Source organism: Electrophorus electricus, chromosome 13 (genome assembly GCF_013358815.1).
Source record: "Electrophorus electricus isolate fEleEle1 chromosome 13, fEleEle1.pri, whole genome shotgun sequence".
NCBI classification, from domain to species: domain Eukaryota; kingdom Metazoa; phylum Chordata; class Actinopteri; order Gymnotiformes; family Gymnotidae; genus Electrophorus; species Electrophorus electricus.
The window spans coordinates 18,561,652-18,577,496 of NC_049547.1; the positions used below are offsets into that span (position 1 = coordinate 18,561,652).

At 38.3% G+C, this 15,845-nt stretch overlaps 1 protein-coding gene across 1 annotated transcript; it reads right to left on the reverse strand.

Annotated features, from left to right (window-relative positions):
- Positions 1 to 255: 255 nt before the first annotated feature.
- Positions 256 to 10,074, reverse strand: LOC113583676 (cathepsin B). Its single transcript, XM_027020125.2, has 10 exons — positions 9,931 to 10,074; positions 8,816 to 8,939; positions 8,549 to 8,634; positions 8,079 to 8,193; positions 5,649 to 5,764; positions 4,016 to 4,101; positions 3,782 to 3,928; positions 3,396 to 3,512; positions 2,368 to 2,496; positions 256 to 742 (listed from the first exon to the last, which is right to left on the reverse strand). The coding sequence occupies exons 2-10, from the start codon at positions 8,936 to 8,938 to the stop codon at positions 669 to 671; spliced, it is 993 nt and encodes a 330-aa protein (XP_026875926.2). The 5' UTR covers position 8,939; positions 9,931 to 10,074; the 3' UTR covers positions 256 to 668.
- Positions 10,075 to 15,845: the final 5,771 nt, after the last annotated feature.

Genomic DNA, 15,845 nt, shown 5'->3' on the forward strand with positions numbered 1-15,845 from the left:
AGGCATGGTATCCAGATAGTAGTAGTAGTAGTAGTAGCAGCAGCAGCAGCTACGTCTGTATTAAGATAGTGTCAAGACACAGGGGTAAAATTAGAGAAATAGCCAACAGTGGGAGGTGAAGGAAATTGATGCTGGAAGCTGTAGAGAGATACTATCCATCATTTCATTTATAAAACTGTGAAAACTTACAGCAGAGATCTGTTGGAAGTGTTAAACATCCTCTTGCTGTCAATGTGTTTATAATGGACAGTGGTGCATAATATTTTGGTAAATTTTATTTCAAGTCTCTACACAATCACTTATTACATTGTTTTATCTAATCAACTATAGGTGGTAAAAAAAAAAGGCTATTAATTAAACCAAACAAGAAAATCCTTAAAACCGTATAATAAACTTGACAAATGAGACAATAGTTGAACAATAAAAACTTTTAAAAAGTAAATCTCATTTAGTAGTATTGAAAAGATCTATTGGTGGTCATTAAAAAAAGAAATTGGATGGCTGATTGGAGTCCTATCAGGTTTGGATGTCCACAATCAGAAAAAGCATGACTTCAAATGACAAATTACTTCGCAAACAGAAAGAGAAATTAGAATATTTTTCCCTTTGCTTATAAAACCTGGATTGTGTTTCATATTTTTTTATCCCTTGTCTGTCTTCAGTATGACCTATTTAGGGATTCCAGCAACAATCTCAGATTCAATGCCGCAGTGGTCCACGCCTCTCAGGATCTTGAAAAAACCTGAAATAATAAAATATTAAGCCTATAAAATAATTACATTTAAATGTGTGGTAAAATAAAGGTTGGTCAAGTCCTGTTTGCTGCATTTGCAGGCTAAATATGCCAAATGTTGTGCATGCATCAGTTTTTTTTTTTTGGACTGGTGTACATACAAACATCACTAGACAAAATTCTTTAGGAATCAAATGCATAAGAAACCTAGTACGGCATTAATTTGTGATCATACTGCTTCAATTACATAACCATTAGCATCATTCGGTTTCTATTACACCACCGTTAGCAATCTCCTCTGAAAAGGAATGGTATGGCTACAAGTTTTTTTTCCAACCAAACAGGAGCAAACGCAGTACAATTATTGCATCAAGTTGGCTCTTGCCTTGTTGGAACAAACTTCTGTGGATAAGATTATATTATACCTAGGAAATAAAAAATCATGAAAACATCTTATTGTACACTCAAGTACAAAGATATTGTACTAAATGAAGTAATGTCTCACATATGAAATACCTTTACTTCTCATACCACAGTCAAGAAACTAGATGATGGGGCAAGCATTAAATAAAATAAATAATTGTGGGTTGTTAAAACATGCAAGTAAATTACTCTGAGAGCACCAAGTTGTCTGAATCTCATAACGCACAATGTGTTGTATTCTCATAATATTTCAGCACAGGAGTCCAATTTAATGTTCATAGTCATCATGAAGTAAACGGTACTATCAGAATTCAATCTGAGTAACGGGACGTTATTACAAGTAATAAGAATATTCAGACTGTTTGTGGGTTCCTGAGGGCCAGATTAAGAACTGCTGTTCTAGAGCATATGAGAGAATCTTACACAGGTACTAATAATGAGAGGAAAACAATCCACTAGTGTATTACTATGTAGTACAAGGTTCAAGTTCAAGTATGTACACATGCAATAACACACTCGTGTGCGAAACACTTTAGTGAGCAAAGTATTGAGTTGTTTTATTATTTTATTTATTACTCTGAATATGTTGGAAAAAAGAAAAATGAATAACAGGTTAAGTCACAAAATGAACATAAACTCCCTCAGTTCTCTACTGAGTGCTTTTCACACACCAACAGCTGAATGAATGATGCACATAGAGAGAACTGTTAGGAATTATCCCTTCAGACATATTAATGCCCTGGAGAGGGGATCGGTTCTCCTTAATTTGAGGATCAAATCCCAGTAATGCTAATACAAAATTTATAAATGACGACCTAATTATTTTATATTGATTGATTTTGTACTGGTATACTCCATTACTAAAGCAAACACAGGAAAATTATTAGAGGACTTTGTACATTAGTACAGTACAGTAACTACAGTAATTTCAATGCTCAATTTTAAGGGAACAAAATTAATCAGAATTAACCTTGGGCAGAGGAAGAGTGCAAGAGCACAGCTTGTGTGATATTTGATATTAATTCACAAAAAAAAAAAAGGAAAGGTGTGTTCTGTAATGGCATAAGGGCTATTGGCACGAACAGGGTTTCCAAGCAAACCAAGCAGTTTTTTCACCTTGAGGCACAAATATAAATATTTATATAAATATAAATTGTGAACTAATTATCAGAAATTTGTCTCACTATTCAAATGACTGTAGCTGGTCTTACCATTTTCACCCCAGTCAGTATTCCAGGAGTTTGCTGCCAGCCAGTAGGGGGTGTTGTTTTCTTCTCCCCAACCCAAGATCTTGATGGCATGGCCTCCAACGGCAGACCCACGGACATGTTGATATACTCCTTGAATATGCAACAATAGGCATGAAGCAGGGCAGTTTAGTGAGGTTTCTAACAATGCGAACAGCAAAGAAGCAGTGTTACAGATCTGATCCTATATAGTCCGTGAAGCAAACACTGCTTATTACAGAACTGTCACACTACATCAAACGATACAGCATACTGAGACGGGGCTGGTATATGGATATCATCTGCATGTCGCTGAATGTCCTTTTGGTATTATAATTTTTCCTTTTCAAAAGGTTTGTTTTAAACAATTTTAGCCTATGAAATATTCTGGCAAAGATATTGGAGATATTTAAGAAATTGGTGCTTAAACCACTATAAGCAGCAGAGTCTGAATGGTGTAAAGCTTTTGTAAACATTTGTTTTTTAAACTTCAGTTAAACTTAAGTACATTTTCAACTATGACCAATATAGTTGCTATGAAGAAAAATGTGACTGCCCTGGTATGGGAAGGGTTGGGATGTTAGGTCCTGGAGATATGATCATATTTCAACAGTGTACGTGTAAGTGTAAGTATCCTTATTTAGCTCAAATAGATTAGTATCCACAAGTACCCTAAACCAAGCCACTGCCAGAATCCCAACTTTTCCTTGGCATTTTACTCCATCACCTAAACATACTTGCCTGATTTTGTAGTGTTTTATGGATTCACTGGTTCATTTGTCATATCTGGTTCCATCTGGGCAAATATTCTAACTGGAACAGGTTAATCACTTCTGTCTCACTGTCTCTTTAAAGCTCTTGTTGTGTCTAGTATACACATTACTCTGTGGCATACTCTGGCGGTTTGCTGTGTCTTACATGGTACAAGCTGTGCAAGCTAAATACTTACATCTTATTACACAACTGAGACTAGTGAAATAAAGCTTTAATGGATGATGGAGTATACTGCTCACCAGACTTGTACAGGAGAAAGTCTTCATATACAGTGAAAGCTCCCTCTACTGGGCCATATTTGAAGAGTTCTGTCATAATCTGCTTCTCATCAGAGGGAACACTATACGATTGTTTTCCTGTGAAAAGAAAAATATGGTTTAATATCCAGAAATTGATGTGCTGGTGAGGTAAATTGGTTCAGTTGCAGTTCACGTTTATATTTAAAAACTTTCAGACATCATTAAAGCACCTAAAGGCAACCATGGCTCTAAAAGTGATTTCTGCACAACTTTCATCCATGGTCATCTAGAGATAAAAATTATATCATCAGCCAGCATTGATATCTGTAATCATTAAAAGCCTTAATGCAGAATAATGTGTATATTTGGTCCATCAAGGTGCTTACCAAAGTGCTTGTCTTGGTTGTAAGGGAGACTGTAGCCAGGTTCACACTTTTTATCACAGCTTGGAGTTTCCCCACCCTCCCCTGTGCAAGGGGGTCGGGTGCCATTCACATGGTGCTCACAAGGCTCAATGGAATAAGGACGACAACCTGTAAAACATGATAGCTGTGTTTAATAACTGAAATTCAAATTCTGCATACTTGTCACTTTACTGTGGGGACAGAATTAGCACTTGCCTATATGAGAGTTGTAGAGTCCTCCAGACACCAGACCCTCATTTGTCCAGAAGTCCCATGCAGCAGAAGGGTATCCACCATTACAACTAAAATGTGAACACAGGAAAATTATTAAAGGACTTGCATTATAGAGGCTAACACTCCTCTAATCGAGCTACTGAATAGGTATTTGGGAACAATAATTTATCTAATAATTATGAAACATGAACAGAATCTTGTGCAGAGAAAGCATGCCAGAGCACTGGTTTTACAATATATGAATTCATGTCATTTCTTCATAAAAAGCATTTTTTTAAGCCAATTTTTTTCTGCCTTTGAATTTCAGTAAATAAATTATTCATCAGCTGTTTTAGAACCATACCCTGGATATGATCATGCCTACAAAGCAAACTATATTTGTTAAGGTGCTAAGCAAACAACACTGATAGAAATTTGTTTGCTGAAAAGTATGAACATGAGGAAGGTGCTGATATGGGTCACTTTGAACATGGTGTCTTGCTAAGGGGCACCGCCAAAGATTTGGAGCCCCATGAAAAGATGTCACTTTGGGCTCCACCAACCCAGCACCACCGGCCCCACCAACCCACAGACCACACCAACCTTGAAAATATAACACTGTGCAGACATGCATGCAACATTCTGTATAGAGTGGAATTCACCTTGATGGAAGACTGATACCCCCTTAAAAATGTGTTAAATGCTCTTACAATTTAAACAGTTTTAACTGTAGAATTCTTGAAACTTATTAAAATTAATGATGCAATTCAAGTTAAGAATAATGAGTAGAACAATAAAATAAAACAGGAGTAGTGACAGACAAGTCAGTTCTCTGAGACCAAAGGGGAAAGAGATGCACAGAAGGGGAAACTTCTAAGGAGAAGTAACCAAAAAACAACAATACTCACAGAAAAGGCACCCGCAGGTAACAGCTCTTTGAGAATACTGATTAAAAGGCCAGTGTTTTGTACACATTGCCAAGCCCTTATATAAGGGTATAAGATCACACTTAATTGCTAATGTGCAGCACTAGGCCTCCCTCAGGTGGTGGCAGGCCAGTGCAACATACTGCATTTTTCACTTCACAAAATAAGTAAAACCTTTCAACAATCTAAGTGTTCCTCGGGTTATGCTGAAATAAATTATATTGTGGACATTTAATATTCTTCACCTGTGGTCTTCCTAAACACTAATGCATGGCTTTGAGTAGCTCATGGTTTTGTTTCTTTGGGTTTTTTTTTTTTTCTGCTTGTATTTCAGGGGCAGCAGACTTTGGACTATCCTTGACTCACCTTGAGCGATGTTCAGTCTTCATGACTGTCTTCATGTTAACAGTGTTTATATAGTTATATGTATGGGCTCAATAAAATACTTTAGGGCTTACCTGTACTGTTCTAACTGAAATGTAATTAAGCATGGAAAATGAATGTCTCTCAAAAGGTACCATCTTCATTTTAAAGCAACTCATGTGCATCACTGAAAAGCAAATGTTTCTATAACAATGCCAACATTACTCAAGTCTACAGTTTTGTTTCAATGGTTGACTCATGCTTGTACCAGCAGCTCCGGCTCAGTGAGAAGTCAAGAATGCTGAACCTCTGCAAAATCCAGCACAACACAACCTTTCTTCACTCACCCCATCCCACAGCTGTCGCAACAGGTCAGCAGGTCTTGAGCAGATATCTCAGTGGTCAGTTTGCCAATGCTATGGATGCAGATTCTGTCAGAGATTGCTTCAGCTGCCCCAAAAGCCTGTAAAATGACCCAGAAAGATATTCCACAACTCATGCCTGAGCAAAATTTGTGTTCATATTTTCTTGGGAATGAATAAGCAAAGCAAATAACAATGAATCAGTCTGACTTTATGTACTGCTTCATGTCTTACTCTGATCTACAGAGCACACACAAATCCATGTAAAAATCAGAACAACCCACTATGTCTGTGGGAGGGACAGCCTGTCTTACCACAGCCTCCCTCACCCTGTGCATATTGTGATTCAGCCAAAAAAGTGTTAGACCTCTTCCTCACCTATTTAGGACTCAGATATGAAGTTGCAGACAAATAACTGACCATACAGTCGGTACATCTCACTACCTAATGAGCTGTACCAAGACATGATTTTATGCTATCCAGCGCACTTCTGACCCAAAGTCTGTCTCGGTGCTTAGATTACCGCAATAGACGGCTAATAAACTGATCATATTTTGACAGTGTACAGTAGCATAAACTGTATTGCTGATTAATAAGGGAATCCAATAATGTAGAGCACCAATAATTAATTGTCCCCCCCCCTTCATCTTCATTGAATGTGGAGGAGGGACCTGTGGTCATCTAAATTATAGTTGGTCATAGCTATGTACAAATACAAAACATTTATTATTTTACATACACTAAAGAACCCAGGTCAGCTAGGTGATGACACCAACAGCCTACTGGGTGAACAACCACACTAACAATGGTGGGCCTGTGTGCAGAACAGTTAGATCTTGGATCAGGTAAAACAAAAGGAAAAAACTAAACACCACACTGAGCGTGGAAAAAGGGAGAACAAAGGACGCCATAAGAAGAAATGGCAACCCTGATGCACTGGGGAATAACAAACTAAAACTTTCCAAACAAAACCAGAAAACGGGGAGGAACTTAAATGGCTAAGGGAAGACTTGGGAGAGAGACAGACTCGAGAGGGAAAACTGGAGAGGGGAGGGGACGTGTAAAAACACAAACACCCTCACAGACAAGAAGTGAGAAGTAGCAAGAGGGCTCACAGACCTCAATACCTGAAGTTACCAGCTAGGAGCTTGGCTCAAAACTTTAGCAAAGACTGACTGGGTCACTGAGCTTATATAAGCTCTAGCCCGGCTGTTGGGTGTTAAACCAGTGGTAGGGTTGACTCAAGGCCTCCCTCTGGTGGCCGGAGGGGGCCTCGGCCTGGTGCCAACCCTTACAAGATCATTATAAAATTTGATCAGCCATCACAGGCTATTGTTACAAAGGTTGTCAACCAGCTAAGCTACTAGTCAGCAGTAGGTTGCAACAGTCCTGTTAAGTGTGCCAGTTAGGTGGCTAATTCATGCTTCCTAGAAGGTACTAATAATGCTATTTATTTAGCCAGCACTCTGTACAAATGCATATTTCCACTCTCCTAGGGACCAAATATGAGGTGAAAGCCCTCAAGAGACCAGGAATGAATGGGATGCCATCTCACCAGTGTCTCAGTAAGCTGTATGATAAGGTTCCATTTCCATTAAATGCTGCCTAGAGATTTCTATATAGATGGTGGTTCCTGTTTAGATATTTACAGCTAAAACAATTTAATTAATAAATCAAACGTTTACAAATGGCCAGAGCCATTGTGATCCACTTGTTTAATTTTCTGGTTGTACTTCCACATTTGAAACGTTTGCTGCCCTGCTAAAGGAATTTGTGATAGTAGGTCACAGCTTTTAGTTTTACTTTACATTATTTTAAGAAGGCAAACTAACTTATTGTATTGTTGGGGCAGATAAAGCATGTTTCCACAGTTAAATGTTTACTGTATTCTAAAGATGACCAAAACAACCCCATAACTTCTTCAGGCATGAAAGAGGAAATGTCATATGAACATATGACATATGATTCATCATTAGAAGGACTCAACTGACACCTCACCTCATATTGTTCAGTCTTCTCCATCCTTCTGCCCAATGTGGGCAGAAAACAACTAACAGGTTTGAACACTTAACATATTTACCAGTGGCAGCAGTCATAATTACAACCATGGTCTCCACTGCAGCCGGGTTCTTTTCTAGACATTTTATCTAAAGGCAAACTTGTGAAAATGTTTTGACACTGACAATACTTCTTTCTCTGTCCGTCATCCCAACTTCCCTCTGGTAAAGTTAATCCAAGTGTAAGCACAGCCTAGAGTGAACTCTACACTGACTGTATATATACCAGGAGTATAGTTCTGAATTGTGACAGTGGAGAGAAGGGCTCTACCAGGAACACTTGAATAATCCACAGGCACATTCAAAAATGCAAAAACGACCAAGGAGTCCATTCATTTTGAAAGCAAAGAGAACATACCCAGCAGGAGCCACATGAGCCTTGGTCTCTGATCTCTTTTAGAGTGGGGCAGTAAGGCCACTGTTCTCTGGCATCAAAATTTGGGGGAAGCCTGATGTCTTCAGCATATTGAACCCTACAAGCATGCAAAAACACCACAGATCAAGGACAGTGCTTTGCAACAAAGACAAATGCAGAAGTAGAGTATACTGCTGACTGAGTAAAACAGAAACAAGGCATGTGATCCATTATGTGATATTGCATGCTCATGAGTAAATGACAAAGCACTTTTGTAAGTCGCTCTGGATAATGTAAATGTGATATTATTCATCAAGTAGTGCAGAGAACAACAAAGTGCGATCTACAGTATGTACATATATAGTGTTAAGACATGTCACTATGGCATTGCCAAAATAGACAATTTACAAATGACTGGGATCTTATTGCTTTGTGTATATCCAATCAGTGTCTCACTGCAACAATATGCTCACATGACTGGGAGTTTGGGTCCCTTCAGCATGGTTCCACACAGTCTCTTCAAATAGCTGTAGTCTACATTGTTGAAATTGTGCCCAGCCTTTATAGAAAACCAGACAAAATAATCTTGATAAATTAGAAAATAATTTAAAGGGCTTCATTAATGGCATTCACATCACATTTGCTTACATTATAAAACAGGCTAATCTTGGTTGAACTTAGTAGTGCTGAACTGCTGTCAAACTAATCAAAGGCACACAAATGTTAATAGCAGCACTTACTCTCCACGTAGTATTTGCTTTGTTTATGGAGTTGACCATCTCATGAGAGATTGTAGAGTCATGTGGTCGGGACCAGCTCACAGAAAGAGCAGATATTAGAAACAGGAACGGCACACATCTCATTCTAGAGCATACAAATAATGCATTAAAATTAACATTCAATGAATGTCTAACTATTTGAGTGAACAACACAGGATTCAATGCATAGCCCAATTTTAAATCAGAGAAAAACTAAATCACCATCTCTGCACAGAAATTAAACAAGTGAACTATCATTATTACCATGTGACATGAGTAACGGATGCACTATAATAGGAACAGACAGAGACGCAAATACCACCATATTCGCATCTCTGGCTGGAAGTACCCAACTACCCTTAAATACTAAGTAATGACTTAAAGCACGACAGATCATCTTTAGTTATATGATGGGATGGGGTGGGGTGTATAAGACAATTTCATGGCAGAAAGGCACAGTAAAGCAGAAATTGTTCAAACCCTTAATATCTACTGTAGATTAAAGGCAATCTTAAAATTCAACAAAAATGATGACGTCATAAAATTTGGGCTTAATCTGGTGCTATGTAGCCTACAGGATTTATAGAGCCGTCTTCGAGCTGATACTCGAAATCATTGGGAAATAGAGTAGTATTTCATTCATTTTTAGATCTTGCCCTTCGACCTAGCGAATCAAAGTGTTAAATCAAGATGATAATGCAATGAGCCTGTATTGGAAGGCCTTTACGGTTACAAACAAACAAGTCAGCTCGAAGATGTAAAATAAATAAATAAATAAATAAATAAATAAATAAATCAGAGTGATATTGCCCGACGTAACTAAACTCAAGTGTGAGATCACATTATGATGCATGCTTATGTCTAGCCAACCGTTATCACACCAAAACGCTTTACAACATGTTATTGATCATTTTGCGAACTTTGAAGCTTGGATCATGGGTGTGGATTTAAATTAAGGCTACAGTCAGGTAACTAAATCTTAAATTAACAATTTGAAACTGCACAGCACACCAACTATCTTTACATGAGAACGGACGCTGTTATGTCATTCCCACAACCAATGTAATAAAAGACGAAGTTAAATGATGTAGCTATACCTGGAGTGATGTTTCTTGAAACGGTCATCAACTTTCGTCCTTTTTCTCTTTTGGTTATGCGACAAACTCGATAGTGAAAATGATCTGAACGCTGATTTCCTCTTCTCAAATTAGAAAAAGAATATCAGTGAACTCACGTGATTAGTCAGGTGCGCTTCGTGAACTGAGCAACAGTTGCTGGAACTTTGTAGTCGTGTGCCAAAATAAAAGCCACCAGGGCAAACCTGTCCATTTTTGACAAAAAGAACGTCCCACCCCAAAAGCAGATTATGCCAATGTGCTATTTTACCGCTACTGCATAGCTAGTAATTGACTATATTAATAAAACATTTAATCAAATTGGATTAAAAATATGACTTTTTGGATGATTTGATCTTAAACCTGGCTTAAAGACTGTTTGTTTGTTTTAAACTAGGGTTAGGGTCAGACAACAGGATTCAATAAGACAAAAAGTGTATTTCTAACTTTGGGTTTTACAGCCAGTATATAGCCTACTGGATATTCCTTGCTGTTCCTAAGTCCCATTCATTTATTTTAGCTGGTAAAACTAGTGTGGATGAGAAGCACAAATTTTCATCAAGCATTGACAAGCCTACAGTGAAAGAGCTAAATTGGGCTGGTTTCAGTTAGACTATTTTATGATCTTTAGCTTTTTGTTACAAAATCTGTTACAACAAGTCCATTCTAGTAATTTTGAGATAAGGTTATAATTATAAGAAAATAGACTATGTAGTGCTTAAAATGACTAAACTATTTTAACTACTGTATCTTTTTTTTTTTATTACAATATTTTTAAATACTTAATTTAATTTAGGAAGACTTTGCAAAAAGATGCAAATCTGCTTATTCTCATAAATATCTAAAATTGACATAAAGATTTCCAAATAAATTATGAGTATGCAGCATATTGAAAATTAATTACATAATAAAAGTTAATCACTTTTATAATTTTTCATTTGCAGAAATGCAGAAAGCCAAAGAGGATGGCTACCCAATGGGTCTGGTTACTCCCAAGGTTTCTTACTGTTCTTGTGGATTACAGGTGTCATGGAGCACTAAGACAATATCAACAAAACACCAATGCAAAACTAGTCATGCTAGTTTAACTACAGGCTATACAACCAAAATGACAGAAATGAACTGTTTTTCATTCATTACCTAGTATATGTACAAGTTGTCTGAAGACATATATTTACTTTAAATTTGATTTTTTCTTAAAGGTTCTGGTGTCTTGACTATGACAGTTTTACAACACCCGAGTTTCAGATTTTACATTACATAATTCCCTCTCCGTGTTTGTGGATGGTTGGATTTTTCAGAATTTTATTAAATAAATAGAATGTATTTCATTTTCTTCATTGTTTTGTTTTTTTTTTTTTTTTTTAATGACCGGTTTTCTGTTTTAAACGATGCGTTTAAAAATTAGGACTTTTATTTTGACAGAATAAATATGATAAGTGTCGGCAGTTGCTAGGATGTCATGTGACTTTTATGTTAACCCTAAACTCAGGCACGTAAAATCTGGTTGTATAAACAAGAAAAACAAAACAAAAAAATAATTAATCAACGCTGTGAATTTTAAGTGCAGTGAAGCATGCTAATGCAATGCTAGTAGTCTTTTACCCCTATTGATTAGCTACCTAATTAACGATAAAGCCACATTTTTGGTATTTAGGTTCTAGATCTTGGTCAAAATAAAGATAAATAAACGACAATTATGACTTGACTATGTTGTCTTTTATATATATATATATATATATATATATATATATATCACTGATAGTATCGCTGGGAACAGCAAAGACTGGACCCGATTTGTTGAATGTATACACAAAATCTGAGTATGTAGCTTGGCAAATGTCTGTATGATTATCTATAATGATGTTCACTTTATTGTTACAGTATACAATAATTCCCTGATTTTGAGGCACCAGCCAGCTTCAATAGGTGGAGTTTCTCAAGCAGAGGCATGTGTAGTTGGATGCCAAAGGGGATGAACAAACCATGTCTACATGCTCAGAAAGGCCTGCGGAGGTGACGCAACAGCCATACTTGACTGGGTGGTGCTGGAATAGTTTGTTGCATTCTCTCTCTCTCTCTCTCTCTCTCTCTCTCTCTCTCTCTCTCTCTCTCTCTCTCTCTCTCTCTCTCTCTCTCTCTCTCTCTCTCTCTCTCTCTCATTGATTGGCCTCTATCTACAGTGATTATGAAAAAAGTGTTCAGCGGTGGGTCCTGTAAGAGAAGTGTGTGTGACATGCTACTGTCAAGCACGGAGCACAGCCGGGACCATCTGGTGCTGAGCCAGAGTAAATCACTGTTCCCCAGGGAGGAACCCAAAAGGGAAGACAAGCCTCTCAGCCCTGTGCTGCTTCCCTTTTGTGGGTCCTGATTGGGACACTGAATTCAGCTACAGAAATACTCCACATCAGCTATTTATGACTATAGGTTGATTACATTAAACTTAGCCTACATGTATTTTTACTACATTTCCATGACTATTTAATATTGTTATATTCATTATATTAATGTTGTTTATTATTTGTTATTATTTTATTATCTGTTGTTATTATTATACATTTTCTTATCACCAATCGTTGTACCATGCTTCCTTTTTGGATAAAAACAAGCATGTGTAACAACAGCACAAATGCTCACAGTGCTCCACCATCTTGTTACTACTGTTTACTGTTGTTGTGAGCTGTGCCACATCCTCCGCTGATGATGCATCCTTGGTTCTAATAAACAAATCTGTGCAAATGTGGGCTGGTTCTGTGAATAACAAGGTTCTCAGAAGCACTAAGGCAATTCCATAGCAGGCCACTCAGGGCAGAATAAGACAAACATTTATTGGCTCATTTCTACTGGCCAGGCATTTGATGCGATGTGCAGAGGTAGTGTGCATCAAGTTGCAAATGCCAACTGGTTAAACACCCTGGCCATCCTTAGGGCACCTTTGTGAGCTTGCACCATATGAGAGCACAATATTTCCTTTCTGATTGTTCTAGTACTTCTAGTGAGTGAACTAAGGTTAATACACATCTTTCTAGTCTAGTTACTGACAAAAGCCTCAGTCTTCAGCATCCCATGCGTGACATTACACCTGTCACACATTATTCTAAGGACCAAGCCCCCATCACTACAGTCAGATCAGGGGTGACTATCTCTTCCTCTGAGTATCCTCATTATGCTACTAACTGTCCAGCTACTGTGGAGAATGCAGCTGTCTGTAGAGAACCATTCTTCAAGAGTAGATGCCTCTTCTGCTTTCTCTTGCCTAGCTTCTTCCTCCTGACTCTTTTGAAAGAAAGAAAAGCTAATCCTGTTTTGTCTTTTTGTCCTCCTTATCAAATTCATGATGTCCTTGAATAACCCAGTAGGTACAGCAGCTAGAAGTCTAATCATTCAACTCACCCACACACCTGTGGGAAGAGCAATGAACATGCATTAACCTTTTCCACAAGAAGAAATTAAGACATTTTACAACTTGAGAAGGTCACTGTTGCCCTATATGGACAATGAACAAAAAGACAGGAAGCATGCAACTGATCATGAATCATGATAGTTGGACAGTGAAAGCTTAGCTTTTTTTCAAAAAGTTGCCAGGGCCTAGCACCTGCTCGTGATTTAAGGGTGAGGTATGAGGTCCTAGCATCTGCTCCTGATTTAAGGTTGAGGTATAAGGTGTGTTGTTTTGTGCAAAAGCAGGTTATGCACCAGGGCATAATGGAGTCCTGTATCGGGTGTATAAAAGCACCCAGTATAGGGCAGAATAAGTTATTTTATACTGCATTGTGTGTGTCTATGATAGAGGGCATTAAACTTCCTTATTTTTTTAAGAAGTATGAAATGCTTTGTAATCTCAAATATAGCACAGTTAATATAGTAAATATAGGGAGTAAATATAGGAAGCAAAAACAACATTGTGTTTGCTATTGATGTATTATGTAAAGCCAATATGGAACTGTAGGCACTGAGCACACATTTATGGTGTCTGTGGGGCTGGGTACGGCCTTAGTCACCAGGGACACCAGTTTTGGTTTACGTTGAAGGAGGTCTATGTGGTTGGTTTAAAAGTGATCTTGGAGGGGGGTGTAGCTGGGATGCCAGACCTCACTATTGAGGTGTCGTGGGTTTAATTCAGCAAAACAGATGAAGGAAGTGTCTACCTGATTATCCCTGAAGAGCTTGCGATGCTGTGGTTTCTGGTATGAAGTGAGTGGGCTTGTGAGAATAAATCATACATTTAATAACCCAACTGCTGTAAAACACAATGAACAGTATCAACAACCAGTATATTTAGAGGGATTAAGTTAAATGGCATTTTAGTGTGTGCCTGTGTGTGCAAAAGGGGAGGAGAAAGAATGCATGTGTGAATGCTTGCATGAGCATGTGTGATGCAAGGAGGCATGATTTACTGTCTTGGTTCTCCTATGGAGAACAAAGAAAATAAAATGGCAAGTCTGAACAGCAGTGCAACATTGCTGTGTTAATGAGCTTAGATGATTTGTTGTAACATGACTGTAGAACAAAGGACAATGCATCTGGTCTTAATGTAACCCAATGGTGAAATATGGGAATAGGGCTGCTGGAAATAAATAAGGTCTGGGTTTAGGTCTAGGGCCACTACCTGTTATCTAGGCATGTCCCGGGGTCCGACTTTAAAAAAAAAAACCCTCTTCTCCCTTATGTATAGTTTCTTCTCCCTTATAGTATAGTTTCAATTTGGGTAACTATTATTTAAGAATTATGGTTTTCACAAAGTTTGCTGCTTAAGTTTTTATGGTGGCAATTTGCATTAACTCTAGATTGGGAAGAGTGATCAGATGAATTGCATTTAATTGCAAAAGTCATTCCTTGCCATGAAAATGAACTTAATCACAAAATGCATTCCAGCCACTGCATTTCAGCCTTGCCACAAAATGGCCTGCTAATATAATTTCAGTGATCTTCTCGTTAGCTAAGGAGAAAGTATTAATGAGGACAAGGCAGCTGATGTCACTGTTATGCTGATTAGAAGAGCAGACTGGTTGCTTTAAAAGGATGATTGTGCTTGAAGTTTTCTTTTGTTAACCATGGTTAACTCCAAAGAAACATGGGCAGTCATCATTGCATTGCATGAAAAGGGCTTCACAGGCAAGGACATTGCTGCTTGTAAGATAGCACCTAAACCAACCATTTAGCGAATCATCAGTAAGTTCAAGGAGAGAGGTTCAATTGCAGTGAAGAAGGCTTCAGGGCACCCAAGACAGTCAAGCAAGTACCGGGACCGTCTCCTAAGAGGATGCAGCTTCAGGATCGGGTCACCACCAGTGCAGAACTTGCTCAGGAATGGCAGAAGGCAGGTGAGAGTGCAGTGAGGCAAAGGGATTTGGAGGATGGCTTGGTGTCCAGAAGGGCAGTAAAGAAGCCACTTCTCTCCAAAAAAACAGACTGACATTCTGCTGGACGTATAGGGATTAGACTGCAGAAGACTGGGTAAAGCTATTTTCTCTGATAAAGACCCCTTCAGACTGTTTGGGACATCTAAACAAACGATTGTCTGGAGAAGAAAAGGTAAGTGCTACCATGAGCTCTGTGGCATGCGAACAGTGAGGCATCCTGAGACTATTCATGTGTGGGGTTGCTCAGAATTTTGCCTCAGAACACTTCCATGAATAAGCTATCAAAACATCCACCAAGACGAACTTCTCAGGCAAGGAGCAATTTGGTGATGAACAATGCTTTTTCCAGCATGACGGCGCACCATGTCACAAGGCAAAAGTGATAACCAAGTGGCTCGCTGAACAAAATATTGACATTTTGGGTCCACGGCCAGGAAACTCCCCAGATCTCAATCCCATTGAGAAACTGATCAAGCACTGATTAGGCAAGAATGGGTTCCATCTGTCAAGATTTTGCCCAAACGCTATACTGGA